General features: G+C 46.1%; 1 protein-coding gene across 1 annotated transcript in view; it reads right to left on the bottom strand.

Moving 5' to 3' along the window:
- runx2b (RUNX family transcription factor 2b) overlaps positions 1 to 12,584 on the bottom strand; it is a 43,097-nt gene extending 30,513 nt beyond the window's left edge. Inside the window, exon 1 of the mRNA XM_056294400.1 lies at positions 12,527 to 12,584. Coding sequence (XP_056150375.1) covers positions 12,527 to 12,584 — 58 coding nt within the window. The remainder of the gene's footprint in view (positions 1 to 12,526) is intronic.
- Positions 12,585 to 15,459: the final 2,875 nt, after the last annotated feature.

Raw genomic sequence — 15,459 nt, 5'->3', positions numbered from 1 at the left:
TGGAAGGAAACCCAGCGTATCCAGGAGTGGTACAGGACCACAGCTGGGAACGGGAACCCAGTAAAGAGCGTTTGTCTTGGACGGAGAACCTCTGTAGGTGCTAAAGACAATACAGACACTTGGGCTGGGCCAACATTCCACTTTACACTTTCCTCTTCCTCTGTGTATTTCATTGGTCTACTTCCCCTCTGCGAACTAGCCGGCTAGTTTCAAAATATTTATAGTACATCTGCATGACATGCTGTTCTCATGTATCCAGGACCGTTTAGCCCCATATTCATTATGCGAGGTAAAACTAATACCAGATTTATAGGGGGGAGATTTCTCTCTGTTCTCCATATCCGTGTAGTAGATTGAGGATGATTTATGTGAGGTAAGGACGCACGGGTAAGATGGATAGAGTGACTATGTAGAGAGAGGCAAGTAGGCAGCGCTCCAGAGAGGTGCTCGCAGGGGGGCTATCAGCTGTCACTCGGCCGTTTTCCACTGACCCCAGACTTTCTCTCCATCCAGAGGAAGGTAAGAAAGGACGGAGGGTGTGAGCGACGGAGCCAGGGAGGAAGGGAGCGAGACAAGAGGAAAAGGAAGGCGAGTGACAGGGGGCAAGGATGTATGTGGCTGTTACTGTTGAGTGTATGCATTTACAAAGGGTGCAGGAATGTCCAGGTGCAAGTCCAAGTCCAAGCCAATGTGAGGAATGACAGTATAGAAAGGCAGCACTGAACGGGAGAAAATGCTCAACTGTGGATGCCCAGTTGCACACAGACATAAACATTTAACTGTAGAGCTGTAAACCCACGCCTGGAAATATAACGTATGCTAATTTTACATACAGCATATCTTTATATTTCTTGGAGAGTTAAACGGTGTTGTGTATATATCTGTTTAGCTTGGACGCCTTGTCACCATGGGCGGTGTATGTTATCATGGAAATGGTTATATAGAGACAGTATAAGCAAAGCCCTTGTCAAAAGCCTCTCCTTGAAGTTTGGCTGGCATTGGTTTCCCGCGCTGCTCTGTTTCATCAGGGTGATCAACATCAACATAAACGTCCACTCTCAAAAAAAAAAAAAAGTCAGCGTGTCCACATTGTTCAGCGAGCAGCCAATCAGATAAACAGGAAATGAAAATGGTTTTGAAAAGGTACTGGACAGGCACCACAAGCAGCCACAGCGCCAAGCGCGCATCGAGCAACAGCGCTCAACTTCTGAGGGTTTTGGACCTCTCTCTGTCTCCCCCTGATCTCTTCCTGATCATCATCCAGCTCCCTCTCATTCAACGTGGAGCCGCTCCAACCTGCTGAGCCTGAACTCTCCAACCCGGAGCCATACACACTAGATTGAATTCCACAGCATTTAGATGTCAGAATGGCCTGGAGGAGTTTTGGCCTGTGTGATCCCTAGGAGTTGGAGAGGCCCCCGACACAGGGCCCTGCATCGGATGCCCGATGCCTCTGGAGGCCCACCCAAAATCCCAGTGGAGCGTGCAGTGTGAGTTAATGAGGCTAACTGACAAGCCGCCGGGGCTGATCCAAATCACCCAGAGGTGGACCTTTGCCTGCAAGCCTTAGCCTGTAATTACAGAGAGGCTATTAGGCTACTGGTCAGTGATGACTCACACCAAGATGGGGGTGAAAAAATGGGCAGGCGAAGGGTGGATGAAGTTTGCTTTCATGGATTCCAGGCAGAGATGTCCTCAGACAAATCAGTTCCATTCATCTTTCAAACAGAAGAAAGCGGTTTACCAAAGTAAAAAAAAAAAAAAAAAAAAAGAACTAAAGAAAGTTGATTTTGGGAGGGAAAACATGATTTCACAGCAGATGAATGACTATTGTCCGATCATGTGACCCATGACCCTGCTTTTTCCCACTAGTCAAAATTCCCCGGTTATTCCGGGACAGGGCTGTTCCATGGTGTGTCTGTTTACCCCCTCTCCGAGACGCAGATGACGCCTACTTAAGGACGTTAAAACAAGGCTGACTCCTGAGCAGTGAGACTCAGTGACAGCTCAGTCCCACGGGGAACATCAATTACATTGTGAAACAGTGTCCTTCAAATATGATCCATTTTGCGGTGTTGCATTATGGCAAAGTCGGGAATCTGAACATCTCGCACATAAAAATCTCTCTCTGGCAGTGGGGTTGCTGGGATGTGGTCTCAGACTGACAATTAAATTGTCCGCTTGGAATACTCTTTCACCGTAGAAGCATGAGATTCACCGTGAATCATCCTTCTCGAACAGATAATGTTAAATGTTTGCTGGATTTTATGGTGTCATAGATCACCATTATAGATTCTGGCGACTCCACGAGACAGAAAATTGTCCTTAGTAGTTGCAGAACTCACAGATAGCTAAACGATTACATAAGCTCCTCACAATTCAAACTCATCCCTTTTTTTTCTTTAAAGAAGTCCATCACAGTGTGAGTTCTAGTTTATTAATAATGGACAAACACATCATTCTTTGCAAAATGACCATAATAATCTAACTTCTGACTGCAAGGTAACGCCAAAATCCAATTCTCGGTCTGTGATCCGCCATTCAGATAAGCAACCACCTGTCCTGCCAGTACGACGTGCCGTAGTCCAATAAAACAGGTAGAGAACAGAAAAAGCTGTAAACAATAAAACCATGTTTTAATACAGCGCTCTTTTTTTATCGTGTAATCACCTCACACTGCGAAGCTGATGGTGGGGTAAAATTTATGATAGGCCCATAGGGTGTGCTTTCCTCTCTCCATCCCCACCCCACCCCACTTGCTGTCTTTCTCGCTCTCCCTCGCCATCTCTCTTTTCCCACATTTTTGACCATGTTCGGTGTATATGAGCCACTGTTCGCCCGGTGTCCATAAAAACCTCTGCACCCCTGTCTACCTTGTCCTTGGCTAGACTGGAATGGAGACGGGCTCCCAATGGAATCTGATGGCCATGTGAATATGTGTGTTTATGCACATGTGAGTGTATGTGCACATGTTCGTGTGCACATGCGAGTTCGTGTAGCACCTGCATGTGTGTCTGTGTGTACATGATGTATATATGTGGATGTATGTATATGGCGTGCATGTGCACATGTGTGTGTGTGTAGCAGTTAAGGGGCTGGCTCAGAGACTCTGGTTAACCAGACTGTAATTTGGAGGCCCACTGAGGACTCCAGCTGCTACTCAGTGTTTGTTTACTAGGGAGCTCAACTCTTCTGTTTCTGCTGCATTTGCAGGGTCCAGTAAAGGAAGGAGGGCTTGTGTGTGTGTGTGTGTGTGTGTGTGTGTGTGTGTGTGTGTGTGTGTGTGTGTGTGTGTGTGTGTATGAACTTTTCTGTGTATGTTTGGTTGTGTTTAGTGTCTAAATGCATGCGCGTGTGCAATATACCTTTGTTATGAAAGTGATGCTTTGCGAAGTACGTGAAGGCCATGTCTTTGTGTAGGTTTGTGGGTTTGAGTGGGTCCCTCCAAAAATTGCTGGTGTAAGTGTTTGCTCTGAACTTCATAGGGCCTTTAGTGATCCCCTCCCAGTGTTTTGGAACCTAAGAGACCTAAGCGATATTTGGGCAGCATTAGGGTATATTCTAGGGGTCGTTTGCACGATCCAATGACATAAAAGTTACCAATTTTAATGTGACGTGGATGTTTGAATGGACAATTGATCTGAGAGAGGATGTGCGTGTTCCAAGCTCATCTGAGCAGCGAGCATCCCTCATTGTCTGTTATTTTCCTCAGACATTCTTAGGCTACAGAGCAGTAATTCAAGGCAACAATATAGACCTCCTCCCTCCCATTTCTAGAAACGGGCGCTTTGTCATGAATAAGAAAACAAAAAGAATCTCAACTTTACAAAAAAAAAAAAAAAAAAAATCCCCCTTGTGTTGAAAAGCCTTTGTCAGCAAAAATGTCTCCTATTTTTGTTTGTGCCAAGAGTAAGTCCCCTGAGACTGAACTGCACGCTTTTCGTCCCAATTGGGCTTTCCCCCCCTCCCGCTCTTCCCAGCAGGAGTAAAAAGAAAACAATACAATTCAAAAGACCAGACTCCTAGCCTGTCATTTAGCTGTAACTTTGCATTGTGTTTGCTCTTTTTGAGGAGCTGTTTTTTTTCTGCACACACACACACGCGCGCGCGCGCACACACACACACACACACACACACACACAGACATACACACGCACATACATACACACACTCACGCCCTCACACAGAGAGAATTGTTGCAGCATCCTAAAATTTCACGACAAGGGAGGAAGACAGAAAGGAAGACGGAGGAGTGAAAGAGTCTTCAGAGTATCACATTGATAAAATATTCCCATATTCCTGCTCCTTTGGGATCTCTGTTGCACATTCAGCATCAGGACGAGTTTGCGGAAAAGGCCTCTTATTGGTCTCAGCCCCAAAGCTGAGAGCGAGATAGCAAGCAAGAGTGAAAGGAAGCGGGAGAGACCTATTTTTTTTTGGGGGGGGGGGGGTGTGTGCAAAAAAAACAACGGTTCAGAGAGCAGAGCAACAGTTAGAGATGGAAAACTTTGTCACAACAAAGACACGAGAGGTGCAGAGTACAGTACAGCAGATGCAGACAGCAGCTTCCAGATGAGTGACAGGCCTCAGCCAGCGAGCAAGACAAGTTTTACTGAGGATCAGACTGCACAAAGCCAGACTGAACAGAGCTGCTGTGGGAGACTGGTGGGCTTGATCAGTGAACATATGTACATTCAAATGTCCACACAATCAGCACAAAACAGTGAACCATGGTGGCCAAAGGATATGACGTTCACGTTTTAACAAGGAAAAGGCCCGACTCTGAACTTCAGTTGCTTGCCTTTTTTTTCTGAGATTGGATAAGATTTTTTTTTTGCATTTATTTTATTTTTACTATTGCACTCACTACTTGTAGGAACTGGTTAAAACGCTACTTATGGAAACAAAGTATTCAGATTTTGCAAACATGACCCTGTCGTGAGCTGCTGGTGATCAGACCCAGTGAGACACATTCAGGCTTGAGCTTTACAGCTCATTGTCCCAGTGTTTGCTCGTCACTTTCTGCTGTCGTTGTTCCCTTTGTCCCCAAATGGAGCAGAGTGCCCCCATCTCTCACTCCATCTCTCTCTCTCTCTCTCTCTCTCCGTCTCTTTCATTCTCGTTGCTTCCCTCTCTTGCCCGCTCTGTCTCTCAGGAGGCCACTTTACAAATGAGAGCTGCCACTGCCGACTTCCCTCCTCTCCCCAGAGACTTGTCACTAACACGCACCACTGTCAAGTTCAAAGCCTAGCCACTCCCCCCCCCCCCCACACACACACACACACAGACACACACACACACTGTCCCCCCAACCCCTACGTCTCTAGGGCATATCTTATTTCACTGTGCGTATGTCCAATGACTCTGTGTGTGTGTGTGTGTGTGTGCGTGTGTGTGTGTGTGTGTGTGTGTGTGTGTGTGTGTGTGTTCACATGTGTGCTTTGCAGGTGGTGAGGCGCTGGTAACTCTGGGTCTGATAACCGGTGGCCCGAGCAACGCCACCCCATACCATTTGTCATCACCCTTTTTCCTGCGTGGGAGGGTGGGAGAGTGGGGGAGGTAGGGTGGCAGCAGAAAGAGAAGGGGAAGGAGGAGAGGAAGAAGGGAGGAGACGAAGAGTGTAATGACCACCCCCGCAGTAGCAGACGGGAGGTGGTTAGAAAGGGACGGTCTCTCGTGTTGCTCTTTACTGCATGCCATGCCTCGCAAGCCGATCCTTCTCTTTGTATTCTCTCCATCTATCTGTCTCTTCCCAGTTATGAACATAAACGAAGGAGGACATGCACACATCCTGTTTCGCTCGCTCTCTCTCACTCACACACACACACACACACACACTCTTGCACCCCCCCCCTCGCCTTCTTGGCTGTGGTCGGAGCTGGCAGCTCACCATAAAAGGCCTGTGTGTGGGTGTGGTCGGGCCCTCTGATTTTCAGGTGGGTATTTGATCCGTTGTGTTCACACCTCTATGCTGTCGGGAGGCCGCTGTGTGGGCAGGTAATTCGAGCAAATTAGGAGATGGGGCCTGAACACTATTAATGACACCCCATACCGTACTTTATGTCCATCTATTGTTGCCCTCCTCTCACACACCTTTATTCCCCTGTGCTCTCTGTTCCCCCAATCCCACCTGCGGCTTCGTTACAACACCCCCCCCCCCTCTGAATACACAGTGCCTGAAATTCACACACACACACACACACACAAGGGGGAAGGTAGCAGGAGGGGGGATTGGTTCCAGGTGCCAGCTTGAGTGAGAGCATTAATCAAGCGGACAGATCATCCTGTCACAGACACCTTGAGAACTTCCACCCCCACTTCATGTGCACTTACGGTGCAAAACACAGCACCGTGCTCTACATCTACACCGAACAGACTTCACCATGTACCTACGACACGCTCTACCCAACTCTCTCTATTCTCCCCAACGGGTCAAAAAGCTGCTACTGTGCAACCTGTTTGACATTCATATACCAAAATGTTTACCAAAAAAAAAAAAAGAAGGGGGGAAAAATACCCATCATCTCTCAGTTTTCTTTCTCTATTTAGCGAGTGATAAATGATTACGCCTTGTTAGAGAGTAAAGTGTGGCGATCCACGTGTGAAGACATGTTGTAACAGGGTGTACTGACGGTACCGATGATCTGCTGCCAAGCCATTGATCATACAGCAGTCAGAGCGCTCAGTGTGCCTCCTCCGAAGGTTACACTCGACTCCTCCTGTTTCATCTTCACCCACCGGAAAGCCGCTCCTGGGCTACTCACGTTGAAGGACTGCATAACGTAATGTCAGGCCAAACCAGACCAGAGTTTTGAGATTATGGCGGGACCAAAAAGTTGCAAAAAAAATTTTTTTTTTGGAAAAATCAGCAAATCCCACCCGTAAACTCCTGAACGCAGATGAATCCTTTCCAAAAGGATCAAAATGACCTAGAAACACTTACACAGACTGGAGCTCTAGCACATTTAACCCAAATCGCTCACTTTGTGACCTGATACTTGGTAAAAAAGTAGGCACATGCATTTGGGAGCGCTGCCCCAGTCGGAGGGGATCCCGCATTCCTTTAAGATTAAACTAACAAGGGGAAAGACCTGCCCTTTCTCCGGCTCGGGGCAGAAACAGGTAAGGCCTTGTGTAGGTGCTGCGGCCGCACTCTCACTCACATCGTTACAGGCCGAACCCAAACATCCAGGCGGCTCGACACTCCATATTTCCCCCTTAAAGAAATATGGACCGTGTCTGAGGAAGCCGAGCCGCCTCAGCCTCTCACAGGCAAGCAAAAAGAGTGGGACAAGACGCCGGTTAGTTTCCTTGCGGTCTCACATGGCTGCATCGGCTCTGTCATTGAGGTCACCGTTGAATAAACACATTGACGTAAATGTGTTCGTCTCCCGTCTTAAATAACTCCTGAAACAGAATGCCTTTTTTAATAGCGACACAGGAGGAGAAACACGAAACAGAAAGTATGCCGGACAGAAGCATAACAGAGCAAACGAGGTGTAGGATTTTGGGATATAATACTGGTGTCTCGTTTCATGGGGGCGAACGGCTTCCAAGATCGACCAATTTCCAAAGTGTTAGGTAGTTACTTCCTCTCCGAGGGCTTATATCGGATAACTGTAATTCGCCCAGCATGATGTCATTGAAATGGATGAAGGAGTGCAGGATCTTGTAAAGTGTGAAAATAGCACAGCGTTGCATTAAAAGCCTCATCAGTTAACACGATAGTGCGAAGTTGCTCGGTAATTATGGTAAGTTCAAAAAAAAAAAATCACAGCTGGGTACTCGAAAACATGGCACAGTTTACGAAAGAGTTTTCTCATTCGACACGTTGAGTTTTGACACTGTTTAACCAGACATCATCATCGGTTTGTGAAAAGTTTGGCCTGACTTGATTCGAAAGCGCAGCACACTACCTAATGTAGCGCCCAACAGCCAGGCATTATCACTGCTTTGAGGATTGTGGTTAAAACCTGCCCAATAACAGCACTTTGAAAGGAGGCAAACTAGCAGTAAGCGGAGTCAGCTGGCCAAAATCCTTATCGTATTACTGTAATTAGTGGTACGGCGTGTGGATACTAGCTAACACTGATCGGGATAAAACACGGGATAATAACACAACTGTGCCTTGGGAGTGTTTACACTGCGCCCACGTTTGTTGTCGCAGTCTCCATGTTACAAGAGCGCACGTAATCCTACTCTGCCATGAGGCTTTCTCCCGCCCGTGTCTCAGTAACCCCTCTGTGCTTTATTTGGCACGCGGAGGCATGGAAATTAAATATGAATCAATCGTTTGGAGACCGTGGGTGACTGATCTGGATGAGACGACAAATTGCAGCAGTCAGCGCAACAGGAAAAATGTCTTGCATCAAAGGACCTCTTCCCCTGTCTGGAAAACCTAACATTCATCCGATGAACATGCTCAATGAGTAGGCCTACTTCTCTGCCAAAGCATTAATGTGCAGCAAAACTGTTTATTGTTAACATTTATGAAAGGTTTACAGGTTAATTAAGGTACTAACTAATATTAGTAAATGACGAACACCATTAGTAAATTATTACCAGATATGGTAATTAACTGTTAATTAACGGTTAGTTAATGCTAATTGCTGGTTAATTCATGTGCCCTTATTGTAAAGTGTAACTCAATCAACCTAATCAAAAGATAAGACAATCATTCATCCTCATCCCTCCGCATCCAGAAAACATTTTACGAGTTTTTTTTTTTTTGAAGCTTTATTATGAAGAGCCAGATACCTCTACATAATTTTTAAACTCTGCCACATGCACACATAACTTTTCTCCACCACTTTCCCGGCCTTTACAGCAGGCCATATTTCAGGGCATTACGACTGCAGATTACAGCGCTCCCATGGCACACACATCCAGAGCTTAAAAAACAAGACCAAACCCTAAATTTTAGTGCCGACAACCCGCCACGCTGCTCGGCGTTAGCGTGGACAACACGAAGCACGCGGACAAATTAATCGACCTTTGATGAAACAGTCATCGCATTAACAGTCTCCACCTCAGGAATTATGAAGACTAATGTAAACCTCTGGCTGTAATAAGTCCTAATAGCTGGTGCCTTCACCACTGTGCAGCTCTCTCACACACACACACACACACACACACACACACACACACACACACACACACACACACACACACTTTACTCCATCAATACGACCCTGCTGGGATTAAATAACATGTTTGCCTCAGAGGTACAATTAAGTAGCGCTAAATAGAGTTCCTTTGAGGCTCGGGTGAGGGAAAGAGTCCTCCTCGCACAGTAGCAGCCAGTGAAGTGCTGCGATTCCCTCCTCCCCGCTGGCATTTTCAAATTACCTATTGATGAGTGGGCTTCACGTCTCGCCCCGGCCGGGGAGGAGGGAGTGTGTCTGGTTCACTTTTAAGATGTCTCCTCGCGTCTCCGCGATGCAGGCTTGTGGTTAGATCTAAAGGTAGCGCTTATGCAACAGAAGCTCCCTTTTCTCAAATACATATAGGGTTTCCCTGCAAATTATCTGACATTTTCTTTTGGGGTTTGGAAGGGATCGGAGGGAGGGAGGGAGGGAGGGAGGGAGGGGGGGGGGTGGCGACGGTGGTGATGGGGGGGGCAAAGTTTTCCACCCCGAGTCTTCAGATATTTACCCACATCACGCCGCTTTCGTTTGATCCTGCTGCTGATTTGGGGACTGCCTGTGTAAGCAATTTTCTCTACCCCCCCCCCTTTCCTGCACATGCAACTTTACGAAACGATAATTGGTCCCACCACTTAATTGTCTTTATGTAATTAAGTTTGTAATAGAGAAAAAAAAAAGGCATTAAAATGTTCCCCAGAGAGGCATCATGGTTGAGCGGGTGCCACACATGTTGAAGATTATTTTGCCCTCCCCATCTGCCAGAATGAGATGTTATAAAAATGTATTCAAGGCAATTAAAATGAAAATTGCTTGATCTGAATGCCAAGACAAATTTTAATGAGCCCTTTTCTCAATAGGAGTACTTGCCTTCTCTCTCAAGTCTGCTCAATTTATCACTGGGAATGTACACTCAGGCCTAAATTAAAAATGTCCTTGAAACACAAATCTATGGGACTCGGGTAATGTGGCTTTCTTACTAACAAAACAATATTTTCAGACCGCTTGTCTTCCCTGCAGCTGTGTAACAAAGTAGTACAAACCCATCCAGGGTAAACATGAGAATGGCAGCACCATAAAAGATATTCTAATTAGAGGCCACATTAGGTCATTTTATCCACTCAATTCAATAAGACTTGTAAACAGCTGGCAAAAAAAAAGAGACAAAATCAAATTGTTTTCAGTAGGCCACACCAAACTCAAGATGAATGGCAAGTAAAACGTGTCAAATTCATTGTGTTAAAACCTGAATTTACCTGAAAGTCAAACTCCAATTGGGGTTTATAAAGTTTGTGAAAGTACAGTCCGGTGTAATTTTCACTCATTCTTGTTACCCCCCTCTTTTCTATATCCGAAAACAGAACATACACAAGTTGTTAAGATTTGCCAAAAACTCAGTAAATATGAACCACCAGTGTCTTTAGAGGTCTTCTGCTATACATTCAGAATGGGCTATGCAAGAGGATGCATGCCTAATTGCTGTAACAATTATTTCCTAATCAATTATCTCCCAAGAGGTAACGACGCCAAACAGCCACTTCGTTTGGTCACTGATCAGCAAAACGATGAAAAATACTTTGAGCAGACTGACCACTGACTGCCTTTCATCATCTTTTTCACATCCTCAACATCAGCACACATCTGCCCCTCTCTCTCTCTCTTTCTCTGTCTCTCTCTCTGTCTCTCTGTCTCTCTCCATCTCCCTCGCCGCCTGTGTTACAGCATGCTTCCAATTTCCTGCGGCGCTAGTCCTCTTCACGCTCTCTCATGGTCCAACCCCAGAGACACACTAAGAGGTCAGGGGTTAACGTGGTAATAGGTGGTGGTGATTGGTAAAAGCAGCTCACTGTCCCTTGGCTTTCAGAGCACATTAAGCCACCGGGCTTCTCTGCAGCCGGGGAGAGCGAGCCGAGCACAGCTGTGCCTGACCACGGAGCGTTCCCTACGACTTCTTAAAAAACATCTTTTAAACATTTGATTTGGACGGAGCAGCGAGAGGTTATGGACTGAAACGAGAGGAGGAACCCACTAAATTGAGCTTCTGTCCTCCTCCGCCTGCGCAGCGTGGGCATGAAATCGTTTCGATTTAAATTTCGATTTTCACCTGGTAATTACACTGTAAAGCATCCTTTATTTTGCCCCCGATTTTCTGTATAAGCGATCAGGTTAGATTGTGTAGAGAAGTGATCATAGCACCAGACCCGGCGCCGAGGCCACAAATTACAACATTCCTGCTGGCCTTCAGAGATATTTGACCATCATAAGTTCAACACTGACACTTGAGATATCTCCTAAAAATTTGCTCCGTCAAGCAGATGGCAAAAGCGGTACTTGGTGTAAGAGTTTGAATAAAATATGAAAAAGTACATAAGGGTGTGTCAAGGTTCAGTCAACACAATAATTGGATGCTGTCAATTTACAGTAAACCTCTGAAACACAAAACAACCAGAAGATACCACTTTAAGTTCTCTGAAGACTCTGGATACATATCTCTGAACGACTTCGTGTAGGGTTCATGAAATCACCTACAGAGAAACAATTAGTTGGAATGGGACATGTGATGAATCTGAATAAATCACGGGAAGTCCAATTATGAATTGTTGAGTTTTGAACTTGACATTGAGGCTCCAGGCTGGGTGGATGTGTGTCTATTGTGTGCGACATAGGGTATAGACGGAGACCTGTAGGATCAAGTTCACAAAGTTCAGGGGAGCGTTCTTGGCTAGCTGATCAATACTACGTCTTCTCTATGTACGTAGAGCTGACACAGACACCCAGCACAAACCCTAGAGGCCAAACAAGCCTCGTATCGTACATCTTGTTTCAATGCTCAACTGTAAACTCTCTTGCACAGCGTCTGTTTATGTTTGTCAAAAATATCACCCGTGCTTTTGTTTTTGGTTCCGCAATGGCATCGCTTTGTAAATGTAGGGCTACGTTGCACAAACATGTCATCTGCCCTCTCGCAAATATTTACAAACAATACACAGAGTAAATACCGGGATAGCAAAATGCACTGAAGGGTCTTTTTTCCCCTTTTCTTTTAATATAATTTGCACACCGCAAAAAAAAAAAAAAAAAAAATCCTTGATGAAAGTTGGCTCCTTCATGCACCAGGAAAAACCTATGCTGATGTTGGGGTCTTCAATGACCTTAGCTGATCTCTTCCACTCAGCTTGGACCCGAGCTCCAATTCCCCAAAAAAACACTGATCCAAAGTCTTCACCCTTCATCCGTAGAAAAACCCAGCGCGTCTTCCCAAACCCTCATCAAAACACCTGACCCAGAGCCTGATCCATGACCCGAGCCCCTAACCCCAATGCAAACCCATCTCCAGACGCAACATCCCCGACAGAGTAATCAGAGAAGGAGTCGGTACTCACCCCAGAAGAAGTTTTGTTGACATGGTGTCACTGTACTGAAAAGGCTGTTAGATGCCATAGCCGCCTCTGGTTGCAGCAAGCCCCACTTTTGTTCCTCTGCGGTTTCCTTGACCCCTGACACGTCCTAAACCAAGAGCACGCAGCATGTCATGGAGATGTTAAAAAATTTTGAAAAAAAAAAAAAAAAGGAAAAGCCATCCACAAGAAATGCTTTTTCGTATCAACTATTTGGATGACCACAAGTAACAACCAGGTCTGGTTTTATAGGAAAAAAAAAATGAAGAGGCAAATATCGCCTTTGCGGATAGATCAGATGGTGTCGGACTTGCTTGCTTGGCGAGTGTGGTTGGAACGTACTTACTCGCTTAGTGCCGTCCTTGTGACTGGTTCCGGCCCGCGACGATTAACCATTTACACTCCAGGTCGCCCTCAAACACCAACCCCGAGCCGCACGTCTGTGGTTCTGTGGTTGTTTGGGAGGCGAGCAGAGCCCTCACACAACCCAAAAGGCACCAGCTTTAAAACTCGTCTCTTTCCTGCCCTCCATGTGCTGTCACTGGAGAGCCTGGGTCACATGCCTGCCGACGTCATCACGGCACAACAGTCGAGAGGGACAGCCTACCGTTGTGGCTTTCTTGCCTCTCCTCTCCACTTTTTCCTCCCCCCCCCCACCCCAACTCCTACCATCCCACCCCCACTTTTCTCTCCTCCTCTCTTCTCCACTTCTTAACTCCTCTCGTCTCCGGCTCCCTCCCTCCCTCCTCTATGTGTGGTTCGGCAGCTCGTCCGGGCTCTCTGGGGGATGGGGCACCGCGGCTCCCATGAGTCAGGAGGCTTCGGAGGGGGCGACGGCGTGTTCGACGGCCCCGTGCATATGGGGAGCAGCGCTCTCTGCTTTTTGCCTACCTTTCCCCCCTTTAATCCCCCTCCCTCCCTCTCTCTCTCTCTCCCCCCCTCTCTCTCTCTCTGCTGCTCTCCTTCTCTCAGCTCCTCAAACTGGCTGGCACGCTGCTCCTGTCTGCCTGTGAGCAGGGAGAGCAGAGCTGGGTAAGAGTTGAGGGTGTGAGTGAGAAATGAACGGCTGGCTCAGGGGTGTGAGACTGTGTGTTTTTGTTTAAGTGTGTGCGTGTGTGTGGCGCGCTTCTCTCTCTGTGTGTGTCGCTCTGTGTATATGGGTGTGTAGGAGACAGAAGCATAGAGAGGGAGAGGAGCGGAGCACCAGGCTGGGTGTGTGTGTGTGTGTGTGTGTGTGTGTGTGTGTGTGTGTGTGTGTGTGTGTGACTGTTGAGAGACAGAATGAGGGAAAAGCAGTGACGCAATGAAAATCAGTGTCTATTTACAGAAGGCTGTCTTCAGAACTGGTCGAGAGTTTGTAGGGGGTCTTTTTTTCGGCATGGATTTGTCCTCCTTCTCCCGGGATCTTTCTTTTCTTTTTTTTTACCCACTAACTCACGAACGTCTTCAACGCAGCACGGAGATGTGTCTATGACAGCAGTTATTCTATTTTGTACTTTTGTCTACCTATGTTGATTAGTTTGTCTGTATGTGTATGTATGAGATGGACTGAGTAGTGTGTGTCCGTGTGTACTTGTATGTGTGTATGTGTGCGTGCGTGTGTGTGTGCATGCACGCATCTGTACTGCGTTCTAATTGGCTCTCACAGAATCGACAGACGGGGGCGATTCCTGTAAGAGACTGTAAATCATGGCCACCTGTCTTCCTCTGAAAGAGGTGCCTTCTCACACTCTCACACACCCATACAGACACAGACACACACACACACACACACCTACACTGCAAATTTGGCCTGCCTGCCACCTCCCCTGCTCTGTACAGGCAGCACATGACTATTCCCAAAATGAATCATCCTGCACATCCACACCCATCAGCATGCATGTATGCACACACACACACACACACACACACACACACACACACACACACACACACACACACACACACTTTTTTTCCCCTGGCGGTGTCTCGTTGCGTCTCTTTGATCCGTTATCGCAGGTGTTTGTTGTAACATATCAACTATGCAGGCCGGGTATTAGTATCGAGGAGGTGGAATGCGTGGAATGTATTTGGATGTTTTGTCAAGTTTGTAAGTGTTATAAAAGCACACTACTTGTCATTAGCCAGTGGGTAAAATGTGAGTCAGCACTTTCAAAGAGCAGTGGTATTAGCTGTTGCTCCTGCTTGTCTTTTCAAGTTAAGGAAAAGTTTACTCTTGGTTTAAAAATTTGCATTAGCCCACTGTACTCCCAAGTAAAGTAGGGCTCCATCTGTAGAGATGCAGTATTTTTCTTTTGCACACAGATTCAGCGTGTTTTTGTGATGACGAAACTTTTAAGGAACGACGGGTTTTTTTTCCTCCGATTATCTCACAATTGCACACCACAAAAAACAACATACAAATACATATAAATGTGTAATTAAAACTTTTAATTTGATGATTGTTTGGCAAGTTTAGAGGACAGTTCAACTGAATAGTATGAAGGTTAATTATTAAATTTGTATCACAAAGTTGTGCTGTGTTTGGCATGCTCGGGGGATATGACCTTGGTTTTTCTTACCGCAAACCAAATACTAAGTCATTTATTTTGATGTTATCAATCTAAATGCTGACCTTTGTTTTCATTATTCAGTAATTGACGCTGACTGTTATTTCTTTCATTGAGCACATCTCTGGCCCTCTGCATAGTTTGAAAAAAAAGAAAAGAAAAGAAAAAAGAAACTAAAACATAAAATGTAAACAATTCTCGAAAATTCAGAGGCGAAACGTCAATTCCACAAGTATTTGCCACCTAACTTATTTTTGTGCAGCGAAACATTTTCCTTGGCCTGATGCTTTGTAAATATTTGCTATCTAAAACAAGAACATGTGTCTCATATTGCAGGGCATGTTGCAGAATCCTTAGGGAAGGACCGCT

Source organism: Lampris incognitus, chromosome 15, assembly GCF_029633865.1.
Source record: "Lampris incognitus isolate fLamInc1 chromosome 15, fLamInc1.hap2, whole genome shotgun sequence".
Lineage (NCBI taxonomy): Eukaryota > Metazoa > Chordata > Actinopteri > Lampriformes > Lampridae > Lampris > Lampris incognitus.
The sequence above is the reverse complement of the archived record's forward strand: the minus strand, read 5'-3'. Positions and strand labels throughout refer to the sequence as shown.